Source organism: Aedes aegypti, chromosome 3, assembly GCF_002204515.2.
Source record: "Aedes aegypti strain LVP_AGWG chromosome 3, AaegL5.0 Primary Assembly, whole genome shotgun sequence".
Taxonomy (NCBI): Eukaryota; Metazoa; Arthropoda; class Insecta; order Diptera; family Culicidae; genus Aedes; species Aedes aegypti.
Genome location: NC_035109.1, coordinates 119816897 through 119831064, shown reverse-complemented (window position 1 = coordinate 119831064; position 14168 = coordinate 119816897). Strand labels below are relative to the sequence as shown.

Here is a 14168-nt window from a genome sequence, read left to right as displayed (position 1 = left end):
CCCTAAGGTCATTAATTGGCGGAATAAATTATAATGATTTAACTCAATGCCGAACGGAACGACAATTTCGTTACATGTCGAAGTGGTGCAAGTTTCACCCCTGTTGCAAGTTACCCCGTTTGAAGGTATTTGTTGAATGCTTGTTCATTGCGTTAAATCAAATTATCAATCGTTTTTGAACCTATTTTGGAACTGGCGCAACCCGTTCTGAATCACTGTTTCAACCCCAACCCGGTTCAGGTTCGACCGAACTACAATTTGCTTGACGTTGGTTTGTTTATGTGTTGATCACCGACCCAGTTCCTAAAAACGAAAACGACAATAGAATAATGTGTATAAGTTCCTAAGGGGCGGTCCATTAATTACGTAAGACTATTTTGCCAGTTTTTAGAACCCCCCCCTCCCCCCATTATTAGATGTTTTGTATGAAAATTGAAAATAATTTGTTTGGCGCGTAAGAAATCTCGAACTCCCCCTCCCCCCATAAACCCTTATGTAGTTAATGGACGGCCCCTAAGCCAATTGACTGGAACCTTACAAAGGTATAAACATTAAATGGACCAAACAGCCTTTGGTTTGTAACGTGTTCGAGTAGCCCGAAGGAAGGCAAATATAGGACACATGAATTTGTGCGAATATGGGGACTGGGGTAATATGCACACGTTAAGGAAAGCAGCGATTTTAGATGGGAAAAACATTATTTTATGCTTCTTTTTAATTATGGTCGGATAAACAAACATGTTTTTCTATCAAATAGTAGAAACAGTTATCAATTTTAGCTCTTTTGTGGTTTATAAATCAGTTTTCAAAAAAAAAGCTTGCTTAACTGCATATTAGGGTGCCAATGGAATGTATGGGAAAAATTTTGCCATCGAATTTCAAAAAAAGGTAGGGCTCAAAAGTTTTGTCTCCTCGAAAAAAGTCCCCATGCAAAATTTGAGCTCAATCGGACTTCATTAAGTGGACCCCCAAAGCGGTCAAAGTTTGGCTTTTTTGACCCATGAAAAATCTCCAAAGGGGGGGGTACATGAAATTTCCGAAATCGAAATTTTTTTTTTGATGCCAGATGTCTTAGAAATGCATGAAACGTCGAGATCTGGTGTTATTTGGAAAAATTTTTTTTTTGAAAAAATCGACCTTTTGGGACTTAGTAAATTTTTGAGTTGGGGGAGAGAATTGAATTTGAAATGAACGATTTGAATTCAATTGCTGAGAAATTCAAGGCAATAGTATTGAAACATATCCTATATGATTGTTGGCCACTGAAAGCATATGATATGTGATATTTCATTAGGGTGGTTCATTTACTTTCCATTAGGGTGGTCCTTTTTGTTAAAAAATAAAAAAAATAAAAAATAGAATTTTAATTGAATATTGAAGACAATAGTATTGGAACATCTCTCACATTATCGTCAGCCATTTTCTACATTTAATATGTGGTATTTTATTAGGGTGGTTCACTTATTTTTCATTACGGTGGGCCTTTCTGTCGAAAAATCATAATTTGAATGGGATATTGAAACAATAGTATTTTATCACCTCTTTCATCATCGCAGGCCATTTCCTTCATTAGATTCGTGATATTTCATTGGGAAGGCTCACTTATATTCAATTACGGTGATTCTTTAAAAAAAATGAGTATTTGAATGGAATAGTCAATACAAGAGTAATTAAACATCTCCTATGTCATCGTAGGCCACTGTTAATGTATAATATGTGATATTTCATTGGGGCTATTGTCCTCAGTTTTGCATAAGGGTGATCATTTAATTTGTAAAATATTCTCAACAGATCTAACAAATCAACTTTGTTTGTATAGTTTTGAATCATGATTCTTTATTGGCATGCAACTCTTCGTTAAGCTATTTTCATTAAGGGTTTCTTTTGAATAGTTAAAATAAAACGTTCCAATCATCAGTGAATTCAGTGAAGTACAACTCTAACTGCCATAATCAAAATACAGATAAAAAAGGAATGAAATAATTTTTGACGTATACAAATTACGACATTTGCTTGATGGGCGACGATGAAGGGCAACAAAAGTGTTTAGTTTATATTTTCAAAAGAGATTTTCAGCCCTGGGCTCCTTCATTCCCGAAACAAAAGTACGTTGCCTTCTGCTTGCTATAGTACACGCGATTCGGTTGTGACAACGTAGGTAATTCAAGTTTTGACAATCAGTTCTCGTTTATTCTTCAAAGATGTAACAAAGTTCCTTCAAGAAATTTCGTCGGAATTTCATATGGATTTTTTCGTTGGAGTTTTCAACGGAATTTTCTTTGGAGTTTCCTTTTGAATTTTAATCGGAATTTCCTTCGAAATTCCTTTTAAAAATTTTTATTTGACTTTTCTTCGAAATTTCCTTTTTTTTCTACGGAATTTTTATCAAAATCGGAAATTTATCCTGAATTTGCTTCGGAATATCCTGTGGAATTTTCTTCGGTACCTTTAGAAGTGCCCTTTTGAATTTTCTGTGGTATTTCCTTCGAAATTTCCTATGAAGTGTCCTCCGGAATTTCATTCTGAACTTTTCATTGGAATTTTCTTCGAAATTTACTTCGGAGTTTCTTTTTGAGTTTCCTTCGAAATTTGCTTTGGAGTTTTCTTCCGAATTTCTTCTAGAGTTTGTTTCGGAATTTCCTGTGTTATTATCTTTGGAGCTTCCTTCAGAATTGTATTCGAAATATTATTTGGAATTTTTTTCAAAGCATTGGAATTTACTTTGGAAATTCCTTCGAAATTTTCTTTGGAGCTTTCTTCGGAATTTCATTTGGGATTTCTTTTTGACCTTTGAAATTTACTGCGGAATATTCTTAGAAATTTCCTTTACAATTTTCTTTGGAATTTCCACAGAGTTTTCTTGACAATTTCCTTACAAATTTGCTTTGGATATTCCATAGAAAATTCCTTAGAAATTTTCTATGAAATTTCCTTTTAACTTCCTTTTTTCATTGCAATTTGCTTCGGGATTTGCTTTGGAATTTTCTTTGGAATTTCCTTAGAAATTCCCTTTTGAATATGCTTTGGATATTTTTCAGAATTGTCGTCGGAATGTCCTTTGGAATGTGCTTCAGAATTTATTTTGCAATTTTATTCATTTTTTTTTAAATATTTTTTTTGGGATTTCCCTTGTATTTTCGAAAGTTTCCATCGAATTTTCCTTTGGAATTTCTTTTGGAGCTGTGATCTTTTCTTCGAAATTTCCTTAGAAATTCCTTTTTGAATTTCATTCGGAATTTGCTTTGAATTTTTTTATGGAATTTCCTATGGAGTTTTCGGAAATTCCTTTGGAATTTTCCACGGATTTTTCGTCGGAATTCCCTTGGGTTTTTTTTCGGTATTTCCTTTGGAATTTTCTACGCATTTTTCGTCAGAATTTCTTCTGAAATTCGCTTCGGAAATTCCAATTTTTTAGTTTCCTTCGGAATTAACTTTAGAATTTCCTTCGGAATTCCCTTAGGAGTATCCTTTAAAATTCCTTTGCAGTTTTCTTTGGGGCTACTTATCAAATTTTCTTCAGAATTTTCTTAGGAATTCCTTTATTACTATAAATTCTCTTTGAAATTTCTTTCGGAATTTCGTTTGAAGTTTACTTCCAAATTTGTTATAGAGTTTCCTCGGAATTTCCTTTGGAATAACCTTTGGAATTTCCTATGGAGATTTCGAAATTTTATTTAAAAGTATTGATTGGAATTTTTTCCTTTGGACTGTTTTACGTAATTTTCATCGGAATTTCCGTTGAATTTTCGCGGAATTTACTTTGGAATTTCCTTTGTATTGTTTTTTCGGAATTTTCTTAGGAGTATCCTTTAAAATTTCTTTGTATTCTTCGGAACTTCATATCTCATTTACTTCAGAATTTCCTTTGGAATTTCTTCATGAATTTCTTTCAGTAAGTTGCTTCAGGAAGTTATTTTGGATTTCTTTGGAATTACTTTCGGAATTTCCTTCTTCAGTTCTTCAAAATTTTCTTCGGCGTTTCATTTGGAATTTCTTCTGGAATTGCTTTCGGAATTTCCTTTGGAATTCGCTTCGGAAGTTCCGTTGAAATTTCTTATGGAATTTCCTTTGCAATTTCTTTTAGAGCTGGCTTCGGAATTTCATTTGGAATTTTCTGCGCAATTTTCGTCCGAGTTTTCTTTGGAATTTGCTTCGGAACATCCTTCAAAAATCCATTCGGATTTATTTTTCTGGAATTTCCATTTGAATTTGCTTTAGAATTTCTTTCGGGATTTGCTTTGGAATTTCGTTTGGAGCTACCTTCGGGATTTGATTTGGAATTTTCTACGTTATTTTCGTCGAAATTTACTTTGCAATTTGCTTCGGAATATCTTCTGGAGTTTTCTTCGGAATTCCTTTTGGAGCTTCATGCTAAATTTGATTCGGAATTTGATTTGGAATTTCTTTTGAAGCTTTGAAATTATTTCGGAATTTTCTTCGGAAGTACCTCTATAATTTTCGTTTCCTCTGGAATTTTCTTCGGTATTTCCTTCGGAATTTTCTCTGGAATTTCCTTCGGTATTTCCTTCGGAATTTTCTCTGCAATTTCCTTCGGAATATCCTCTGGAATTACCTTCGGAATTTCCTTTGGAATTTCCTTCGGAATTTCCTCTGGAATTTCATTCGGAAATTACTTTGGAATTTCTTTCCGTATTTCGCCTAGAATATTCTTCGAAATTATCTCTGGAATTTCTTTCGGGATTTTCTCTGGAATTTCCTTCAGAATTTTCTCTAGAATTTCTTTCAGAATTTCCTCTGGAATTTCCTTCGGAATTTCCTCTAGAATTTCCTGCGAAATTTCGTCTGGAATTTCCTGAGAAATTTCGTCTGGAATTTCCTTCGGAACTTTCTCTGGAATTTCTTTCGGAATTTCCACTGGAATTTTCTTCGGAATTTCCACTGGAATTTCCTTCGTAATTCCCTCTGGAATTTCCGTTGGAATTTCCTTTGAAATTTCCTTCGGTATTTCCTCTAGAATTTCCTTCAGAATTTTCTGTAGAATTTCCTTCGGAATTCGCAAAACTAAATTGGAAAGGTCACGAGGCTCAATGCTTGATCTCTGAGATGAGTGCATCTGAAATCACGAAGCAGCAAGCGGATTTTGTATGAGACGGGGACTCCGAACTGGTTCAGCTTAGTGAAGTGTTGCATTCCGAATGAAAATCACGCAAAACTTTTCAAAAAGACCTTTCTAACAATGAGAGGCTTTCTAGAAAACTCTTTTGTTGTTAACTAAGTTACCTTTACATTTTTCGTGGAACATTACGCAAATATTATGTAGTAGTCCACACCATAATCTTTCGGTCTGTAGATATTAAGGTTGAAATTTTTACAATGATACCATAATTAAGGAAAGTGGACGAGACTTTTTCGAGAAATCATGGTTTCAAACTATACGAAAAATGATGCACCCTAATGGAAAATAAGAGAAACTCCCTAATGAAATATGTTAACAGTATCCTACGATGATGTCGCATATCAAACGGAACTAGAGGCGCATGAATTCAGAGGAATTTAAAGCCTCTCTAAACAAAAATATCACGAATCTAATTAAGGAAATGCCCTACGATGATGAAAGAGGTGATAAAATACTATTGTTTTTAATATCCCATTCAAATTATGATTTTTCGACAGAAAAGCCCACCCGAATGGAAAATAAGTGAACCACCCTAATAAAATACCACATATTAAATGTAGAAAATGGCTTACGATAATGTGAGAGATGTTCCAATACTATTGTCTTCAATATTCAATTAAAATTCTATTTTTTATTTTTTTTATTTTTTAACAAAAAGGACCACTCTAATGCAGAGTAAATGAACCACCCTAATGAAATATCACATATCATATGCTTTCAGTGGCCAACAATCATATAGGATATGTTTCAATACTATTGCCTTGAATTTCTCAGCAATTGAATTCAAATCGTTCATTTCAAATTCAATTCTCTCCCCCAACTCAAAAATTTACTAAGTCCCAAAAGGTCGATTTTTTCAAAAAAAAATTTTTTCCAAATAACACCAGATCTCGACGTTTCATGCATTTCTAAGACATCTGGCATCAAAAAAAAATTTCGATTTTGGAAATTTCATGTACCCCCCCCTTTGGAGATTTTTCATGGGTCAAAAAAGCCAAACTTTGACCGCTTTGGGGGTCCACTTAATGAAGTCCGATTGAGCTCAAATTTTGCATGGGGACTTTTTTCGAGGAGACAAAACTTTTGAGCCCTACCTTTTTTTGAAATTCGAAAAATCGATTTTCATTGGCACCCTACTGCATATGTATTGTTTTGCGGGATAAAACGCCCCGCTTGAGTTCGGTGTTACTCGGGCTGTAAACGTACGCACACTATCATGCTTGCTTATATGCTGCATACATCCGGGCGTTTGTTCAGATGTTATTGTTGAATAATAGTATACATGCTGATGTGAAAAATGTGCTTTTGTAAGGTTCCAAATTGCGCGTAACTTCAACGTGGCATTACGTTTGGTAGAATTTGAATTCAAACGTCTGTTTTGGTGTTATGGAACAGGGGTGGGCGTTTTGCCCCACGAGTTGATTAAAGTTTAGGTCCTTCAATAAGCTTTTTAAGGACAAATTCAACATATTTTTTGCATGTAATACAAACTATGACAGTGCACAAGTTGGCTCTCGTCGATAGTTTCAGAAATTTGGTTATTTTTCGACCTAAAAATTAGTCTTGAAAATGGCACAAAATTGCAACAATGAAAAACAATTTTATACGTTTTTCAGGACTTTCTTGAGAAAAACACATAAAAATATATTTAGACAAGCATTTCTACCCATTTACTTCAATCTAGAGTGAAAAATAGCATTCTAAAACACATCCTTCATCCAAATCGAGGGTGGCGCGTTTTACCCCCTATGGGCAAATTACCCCCAATTCCCCTATATGTTTGTACTTTTTCTTGCTTTCCGACTCCAGACATCAAGTTGTTAATATCAGACGGGTCGACTCACATATTGCATAACGCTAAAAACGCGATTTTTGCCTCCTACCCAATCCATCTTGAGGCTTTTTTTTATAAAAATTTCGAATATAATGAGCCGTAATATCACGGGGACAATCCCCTTGAGCATTATGAAACTGAACGAAGGGTAATGTGTGTTTGAATATATATTTTCTTAATAATAATTTAGTATTTTAGTGACGTACGCTGTCTTTGGGTCAAAAATCCTCACCGAAAAAGCTGAAAGTTTCACAGAACACTATTTTAATGATGAAGATGGTAAGGAATATATGGAAGATTTAATTTTCAAATATTTGTCAAAATGTACAAAAGCTCCAAGAATTGGTAATATTTCTATGAAACATTATTATAAAACAATTGTTAAATTTTTAACTACGAGATTGAGTTTTATTACGAAACTGGCTACATGCAGGTCATGGAATTATTTCGTTGCAGAAAGCAATGAATGATTCTATAGTTCAACGATTTAATTGTATAAAAAGAAATGTATTTTTACTGTAGGGTGCAGAGCTACTTGGGCAAGAATAGGATCCGGCTCCCTATCAACGGAGTTGATAGGCGTTTGATCCTGAATCTTTTCTTCCTAGTAGGTTCCTGGGTTGTAAAATGGTGAGTCGACAACCAGGAAGGAGCGTCCAACATAGCTCTGGTCCTCGCAAGTCCCTACCTCACGCTTCCTCGGGTCTAACGATGACAAAGACCGCCAGCTAAGGGTTGCGTACTTAGCTGGTAGTGCGACCTGGGCACTGTTGTCCTTCTGACATCAGCTAGAGTGAGGGGGTGCGTCCCGAGCGTCTGTTCACCAGGAGGTGCGGCTCAAACAGCGTCTGTTCTGGTATCCAGCGGCTGAGTATGAAATGTTATATCACGTCAACTAACCTAAGGTGGCAGCCCCATCAACGTGATGTAGGTAGCGCAACCCCGGTAAGGTAGCATACCGAATTTCTCACCTACCACGAAAAATGGAGAAAGAAGAAATAACGAACGATATTTTCGGCAACCGACCTGGCAACGAAATAAGGACTATGAATGGAAACTTGGTACCGTAATTCGGGGTATCATTGATCAGCGGGGTTACATTGATCAGAATGACTCATCACGTAAAAAAATCGTATAATCATTTATTGATGAAACATTTCCCAAGCATGAATTGCGTTTCTCCTTCATATATTCATGAGCTAATGAAAATTAAGTTTTGTGAGAAAATTGTGTTGATTTCATGAGTAAATTTGTCAACTTTTCGGAACAACGATTTTAATGGTTAAGGATGACACTACCGAAGACTCATGCCTCACATAAGTTCTGCAAACGGTATGAGCAAGGAAAATGCTATTCTCACTGAAAATGGCATCGCCGAAAACGATTCCGATGTCGAAACTTTCATAAGAATGTTCAATTAGGCAACATTAACGAATTACTGTTAAGAATATAGAATTTCCTTAGAAAATTGCCTACCTTTAGGCGTATTCCGCGGTTCGATGCGTTTTTAATTAAACAATAACTCAAAAAGTAAACGACTTGTAAGCGTTTGGCCTTCATATTCGACTTCAGAAGCCATGATTTAAGTAAGTAACGACATTTTGAATATTACCGAACGTTGTTTACATGAGTGATCAATGTTACCCCATATCAGCAAAATCAAAAAATCACCTAATACATTTTTTTAAACATACCTAAATCTTTCAAAACACTAAATACAGTATATGGTCACGAGCTATGGGTGCCAGTACTTGTTTTAAAAATATAAAACTTGCAACATAATCATTTTCAAATTAAATATTTAAGAAATATAAAAAAAAACTGATCAATGTTACCCCGGATTACGGTACCTGGAATGTCAGGACGTTAAATGAACCCGGACGAGCGAGCCTTTTGGCTCGTGAACTGCAGAAGGTTGGAGTGGGCGTGGCCGCCATTCAAGAAGTGCGGTGGCCTAGATCTGGAGAACGTGAATTCCGGGCGGTTGATCCCATCGCCAACACTACGTTCAAATATAACATCTACCACAGCGGCGGCGATAAGGCAGAACATGGAGTCGGTTTCATAGTGATCGGGAAGCAGATGAAACGCGATATGAAGTGGAAACCGATTAGCGAACGGATACGGGGCAAATTCTTCAACTACAGCCTGATCAACATCTATGCACCGACGAACGACAAACCTGATGACGTGAAGGACGCGTTCTATGAAGGCCTTGATAAGGCCTATGGAGAGTGCCCAAAACACGACGTGAAAGTCTTTATCGGAGATGCGAACGCGCAGGTCGGAAGAGAAGACTTTTTCCGTCCGATCATCGGTAAGGAGAGTCTTAACTCCGTTACCAATGACAACGGCCTACGACTAGTGACTTTCGCTGCTGCCAGAGGGATGGCCATCTGCAGCACCTACTTTGCACGCAAGGATATTCGGAAGCACACCTGGAGGCATCCAAATGGTGATATTTGCAACCAGATAGACCATATTCTGGTGGATGGCTGACATTTCTCAGATGTCATCGATGTTAGGAGTTTCAGGGGTCCTAACATTGACTCGGATCACTACCTCGTTGTCAGTAAAATTCGAGCGCGGTTATCAACTGTAGCGAATTCAAGACCACAGCGAACAATGCGATTCAATATCCAGCGCTTCTCAGCAGACGGTGTTACAGCTGAATACCACCAAAAGCTGGACGAGCGGATAAGTGAGGTCAATGTGAGCGAAAACCTCAACAATCTATGGGATGCAATCCATGGAGTAGTGAGTGAAACAGCGCGAGAAGTGATAGGTACTGCTCGAAGACGCCCCAGAAGCGGATGGTTCGACGAGGAGTGCCAGAGGGTGACGGATGAGAAGAACGTGGCCAGACGTCGGATGTTAGTGTCTGGTACCAGGCTGAACAGAGAGCGGTACAGGGAAGCAAGATCAGCCGAAAAGCGAATCCATCGCAGGAAGAAAAAAGAGTTTGATGAGAACGTGATAGCCGAGGCGCAAAACTGTATGGAACAGAACGATATGCGACGATTCTATGAAACTGTCAATGGCGTGCGGAGAAAGTCAGCGCCGTCTCCCGTCATGTGCAACGACCGTGAAGGTAATTTGCTGACAGATAAAACGATGGTGGCTGCCAGGTGGAAAGAGCACTTCGAAACGTTACTGAATGGAGGGAACGATAGAGCATCGGAGAACAGAATGAACATCGACAACGACGGTCAAGCTGTGGAGCCTCCATCTCTAGATGAGGTTAAGAAGGCGATTAAAGAGCTGAAGAACAACAAGGCTGCTGGGAAGGATGAGCTCCCGGCCGAACTTCTCAAGCACGGTAGTGAGCAGCTGCATAAAACAATTCACCATATACTACTAAGGATATGGGAGGAAGAAGAACTGCCTGCTAGCTGGATGGATGGCCTCATTTGCCCTCTCTTCAAAAAAGGGAATGCGCCAATTACCGAGGAATAACACTCCTCAATTCGGCGTACAAAATAATGTCACGTATTCTGTTCAACAGATTGAGACCGCTTGAAGAGTCCTTCGTCGGCGAATACCAAGCTGGTTTTCGTGAGGGCCGATCGACGTCGGATAAAATGTTTACCCTGCGGCAGATCCTCGATAAATTCCGGGAGTACAACTTGCAGACTCATCATCTGTTCATTGATTTCAAGGCGGCGTACGATTCAGTTAAAAGAAACGAGTTGTGGGAAATAATGATGGAGCATGGCTTTCCGACGAAGCTGATTAGACTGATTCGTGCAACGTTGGAAGGATCGAAATCAAGTATACGTGTTGCGGATGAGATTTCCACCTCCTTCGTAACCTTAGACGGATTGAAGCAGGGCGATGCACTTTCAAACCTATTGTTCAACATAGCGTTAGAAGGAGCAATAAGGAGAGCTTGCGTGCATAGGAATGGCACTATTATCACACGTTCGTATATGCTCCTTGGTTTTGCGGACGATATCGACATAATCGGGATTGATCGCCGAGCCGTGGAAGAGGCATACGTGCCTTTTAAAAGGGAGACAACGCGAATTGGGCTCATTATCAATACCACGAAGACAAAGTACATGATCGCTGGTAGACATCGTGGGCCCATAGGTGATGTTGGTAGTGAGGTGGTGATAGGTGGTGATATTTTTGATGTAGTTGAAGAATTTGTGTACCTTGGAACTCTAGTGACTTGCGATAATGATGTTACCCGCGAGGTTAAAAGGCGTATTGCAGCTGCGAGTCGGGCTTTTTACGGACTTCGTAACCAGCTAAAGTCCCGCAGCTTACAGACAAAGACCAAACTCGCGTTGTACAAGACTCTAATTCTACCGGTAGCTCTGTACGGCCACGAATCTTGGACGTTGAAAGAGGTCGACCGGAGAGCTTTTGGGGTCTTTGAACGTAAAGTGCTGCGAACAATACTCGGCGGTAAATTGGACAATGGCATCTGGCGGCGTCGCATGAATCACGAGTTATACCAAGTCTTTAATGAAATGGATATTGTTAAGCGTATAAAACACGGCAGGCTGCGGTGGGCTGGGCATGTAGCTCGCATGTCGGAGGAACGTCAAGCTAAACAAATATTCAGCAGGGAACCAGGGAGAGGCCGTCGCCTCCGTGGAAGGCCGCGCACCAGATGGCTTTTTGCAGTTGAGGAGGATTTAAGGTCGCTTAACGTTCGGACTGGAAGCGATTGGCCCAGGACCGGGTCCAATGGAGAAGGCTTCTTCATTCGGCGTAGATTCAACGCAATAGCAAGGAATTGTTGCCCATCAAGTATCAAGTATCAAGTAGGTTCTGAATTTGGGAGATGAAGTAACAAAAAAATAATTTTGAATATTTAACAAACGAATTGTATTCAACTTTATTGTAAAATCGGCTGTTTAAAGGTATGACACGCACATTTGTAAAGCCGAGTTCCAGCATTTGCAGTTACTTGGAGCAACCGTGGTTGCTGTTGTACTCGTTATGGGAGCTTTTGTCGTCGTTGTTGGAGCTAAAGTCGTTGTAACCGGTGCCTTGGTAGTGGTTGTGGGAGCTTGTGTCGTCGTCGTTGGAGCTAAAGTCGTTGTAACTGGTGCCTTGGTAGTGGTTGTGGGAGCTTTTGTCGTCGTCGTTGGAGCTAAAGTTGATGTAACTGGTGCCTTAGTAGTGGTTGTTGGAGCTTTTGTCGTCGTCGTTGGAGCTAAAGTCGTTGTAACCGGTGCCTTGGTAGTGGTTGTGGGAGCTTGTGTCGTCGTCGTTGGAGCTAAAGTCGTTGTAACTGGTGCCTTGGTAGTGGTTGTGGGAGCTTTTGTCGTCGTCGTTGGAGCTAAAGTTGATGTAACTGGTGCCTTAGTAGTGGTTGTTGGAGCTTTTGTCGTCGTCGTTGGAGCTAAAGTCGTTGTAACCGGTGCCTTGGTAGTGGTTGTGGGAGCTTGTGTCGTCGTCGTTGGAGCTAAAGTCGTTGTAACTGGTGCCTTGGTAGTGGTTGTGGGAGCTTTTGTCGTCGTCGTTGGAGCTAAAGTCGTTGTAACCGGTGCCTTGGTAGTGGTTGTGGGAGCTTGTGTCGTCGTCGTTGGAGCTAAAGTTGATGTAGCCGGTGCCTTGGTTGTAGTAGTCTGAAATTTCATTGATTGTTTACGTATTCAATTGAAAGTATGCATAAATGTTACCGCAGCAAGTGTAGTTGTTGTAGTTGATGAATTACAATACATATAGTTGATTTTTTTGATATCGGGTAGTGACAATCCAGTATCGTTTCCAAAGTCCTTATAAGGCCACGGTTTCTAAATCAAACACAATATTGTTATATGAAACTTTGCAATGATACGGAAAACTATCTTACTAGATTATTCATCACTGGACGATTATAGTTAACAGCTCCACCCCATTTTGAGTAATGCATCACACTACCATACGCGTATTCGATACCATAAAGTTCAACTTGATCTGCCGATTTCTTTCCGAAGTTGGCATTCATAAAGCTTGCTGAAAATAAAAACGAAACTTTGACAACTGTACTCACGATAAACCATTGTTAACCTACGTGTTTGATACTCGGTTGCCAAAGCACCTTCATCAATGCTAACCCATTCATCACGGTCCGGACGAGTAAATTCATGGTAGAATCCAAGAGCATGCATAAACTCATGTGCTACTGTACCCGTTTCCATACAAGCTGGATTTTGAAGATTCACTAAGTTATAGTTGTTGTCCAAATGTCTTCCAACATATGACCAGCAACCCGTGGCACTGTTATTGATCTTGATGTAGTATTCCTCAGTAGTACGTGGAACAAATCTGACACAAGTATTTTCCGCGTAATGATTGATAGTCCATTGAATGTTGGCCAATTCGGCGGTAGCTGTGGGGTAAAATAACTAAATCATTCAATATTACAACTTAAATATAGAAAATCTTACTAAATGTACCGATGATTTGATACGGTACCACCGCTTGGGGCCATCGAATATAAGTATAGGTTCCCGCTAGAATTGCATTAGCCTCAACTGGGTCCTCGACCATCAAATCAAACTCTAAATAGGTTCCGATTCCAGCTTCGAATGGACGCGTTTTGTTGACGCCTTTTTTATAGTGTCTCAGCCGTCTGCCTTTAAAAATAAACATAAATTCAAAGTGATCTCAGAGTATTAAAATATGCATGCTTACCAACTTCTTCCGATGGTTTCGTTGCGAATGTTATTCCATTTCGCCTGGGGCCATGTCTGTGATCTGGATGTACATCAGAACCCCGATGACGGCCTCGTCCTCGGCCAATTGCGGAAGCACTGCAACTGATAACCACAGCTAACAATATCAAACAACTGAACGTCTTCATTGCGGAAACGGGTGTGGTTACCAGTTGATCATTATCATCTGCTTAAATAGGTGCTTCTTATTCTAGTTTCGATTGTTCGCAACTCAAATACATGAAGCAATCGCACTGGGCGCCATTAAGCCGATATCTTTTTTTCACAATAAATTAACAAAGTGATCGTTTGTTATGATTAGGGAAATTTTCCTCCGTATAACAGACAGCTTGACGTAAATTCATCGCAAAAAAAAAACAAACTTACTTACCATAAGGGTAATTAACTCAATAGCCAGAAATGAAGTTATAATGTAACATCTTTTCCGATAGTTGATTTTCGATGTATTATATTATTAAATAGAAAAAGAAATATTTCAATTTTTTATTGTTGAAAGTGCTTTTAAGATTCTCGCTTTGAA

General features: G+C 38.8%; 1 protein-coding gene across 1 annotated transcript; it reads right to left on the bottom strand.

The window, feature by feature from the left end:
• Positions 1-11786: 11786 nt before the first annotated feature.
• On the bottom strand, positions 11787-13810 carry LOC5566850 (zinc metalloproteinase nas-14). The gene is made up of 6 exons (XM_001651224.2): positions 13608-13810; positions 13361-13549; positions 12985-13302; positions 12784-12926; positions 12611-12724; positions 11787-12556 (listed from the first exon to the last, which is right to left on the bottom strand). The coding sequence occupies exons 1-6, from the start codon at positions 13774-13776 to the stop codon at positions 11840-11842; spliced, it is 1650 nt and encodes a 549-aa protein (XP_001651274.2). The 5' UTR covers positions 13777-13810; the 3' UTR covers positions 11787-11839.
• Between the last annotated feature and the right edge of the window lie 358 nt (positions 13811-14168).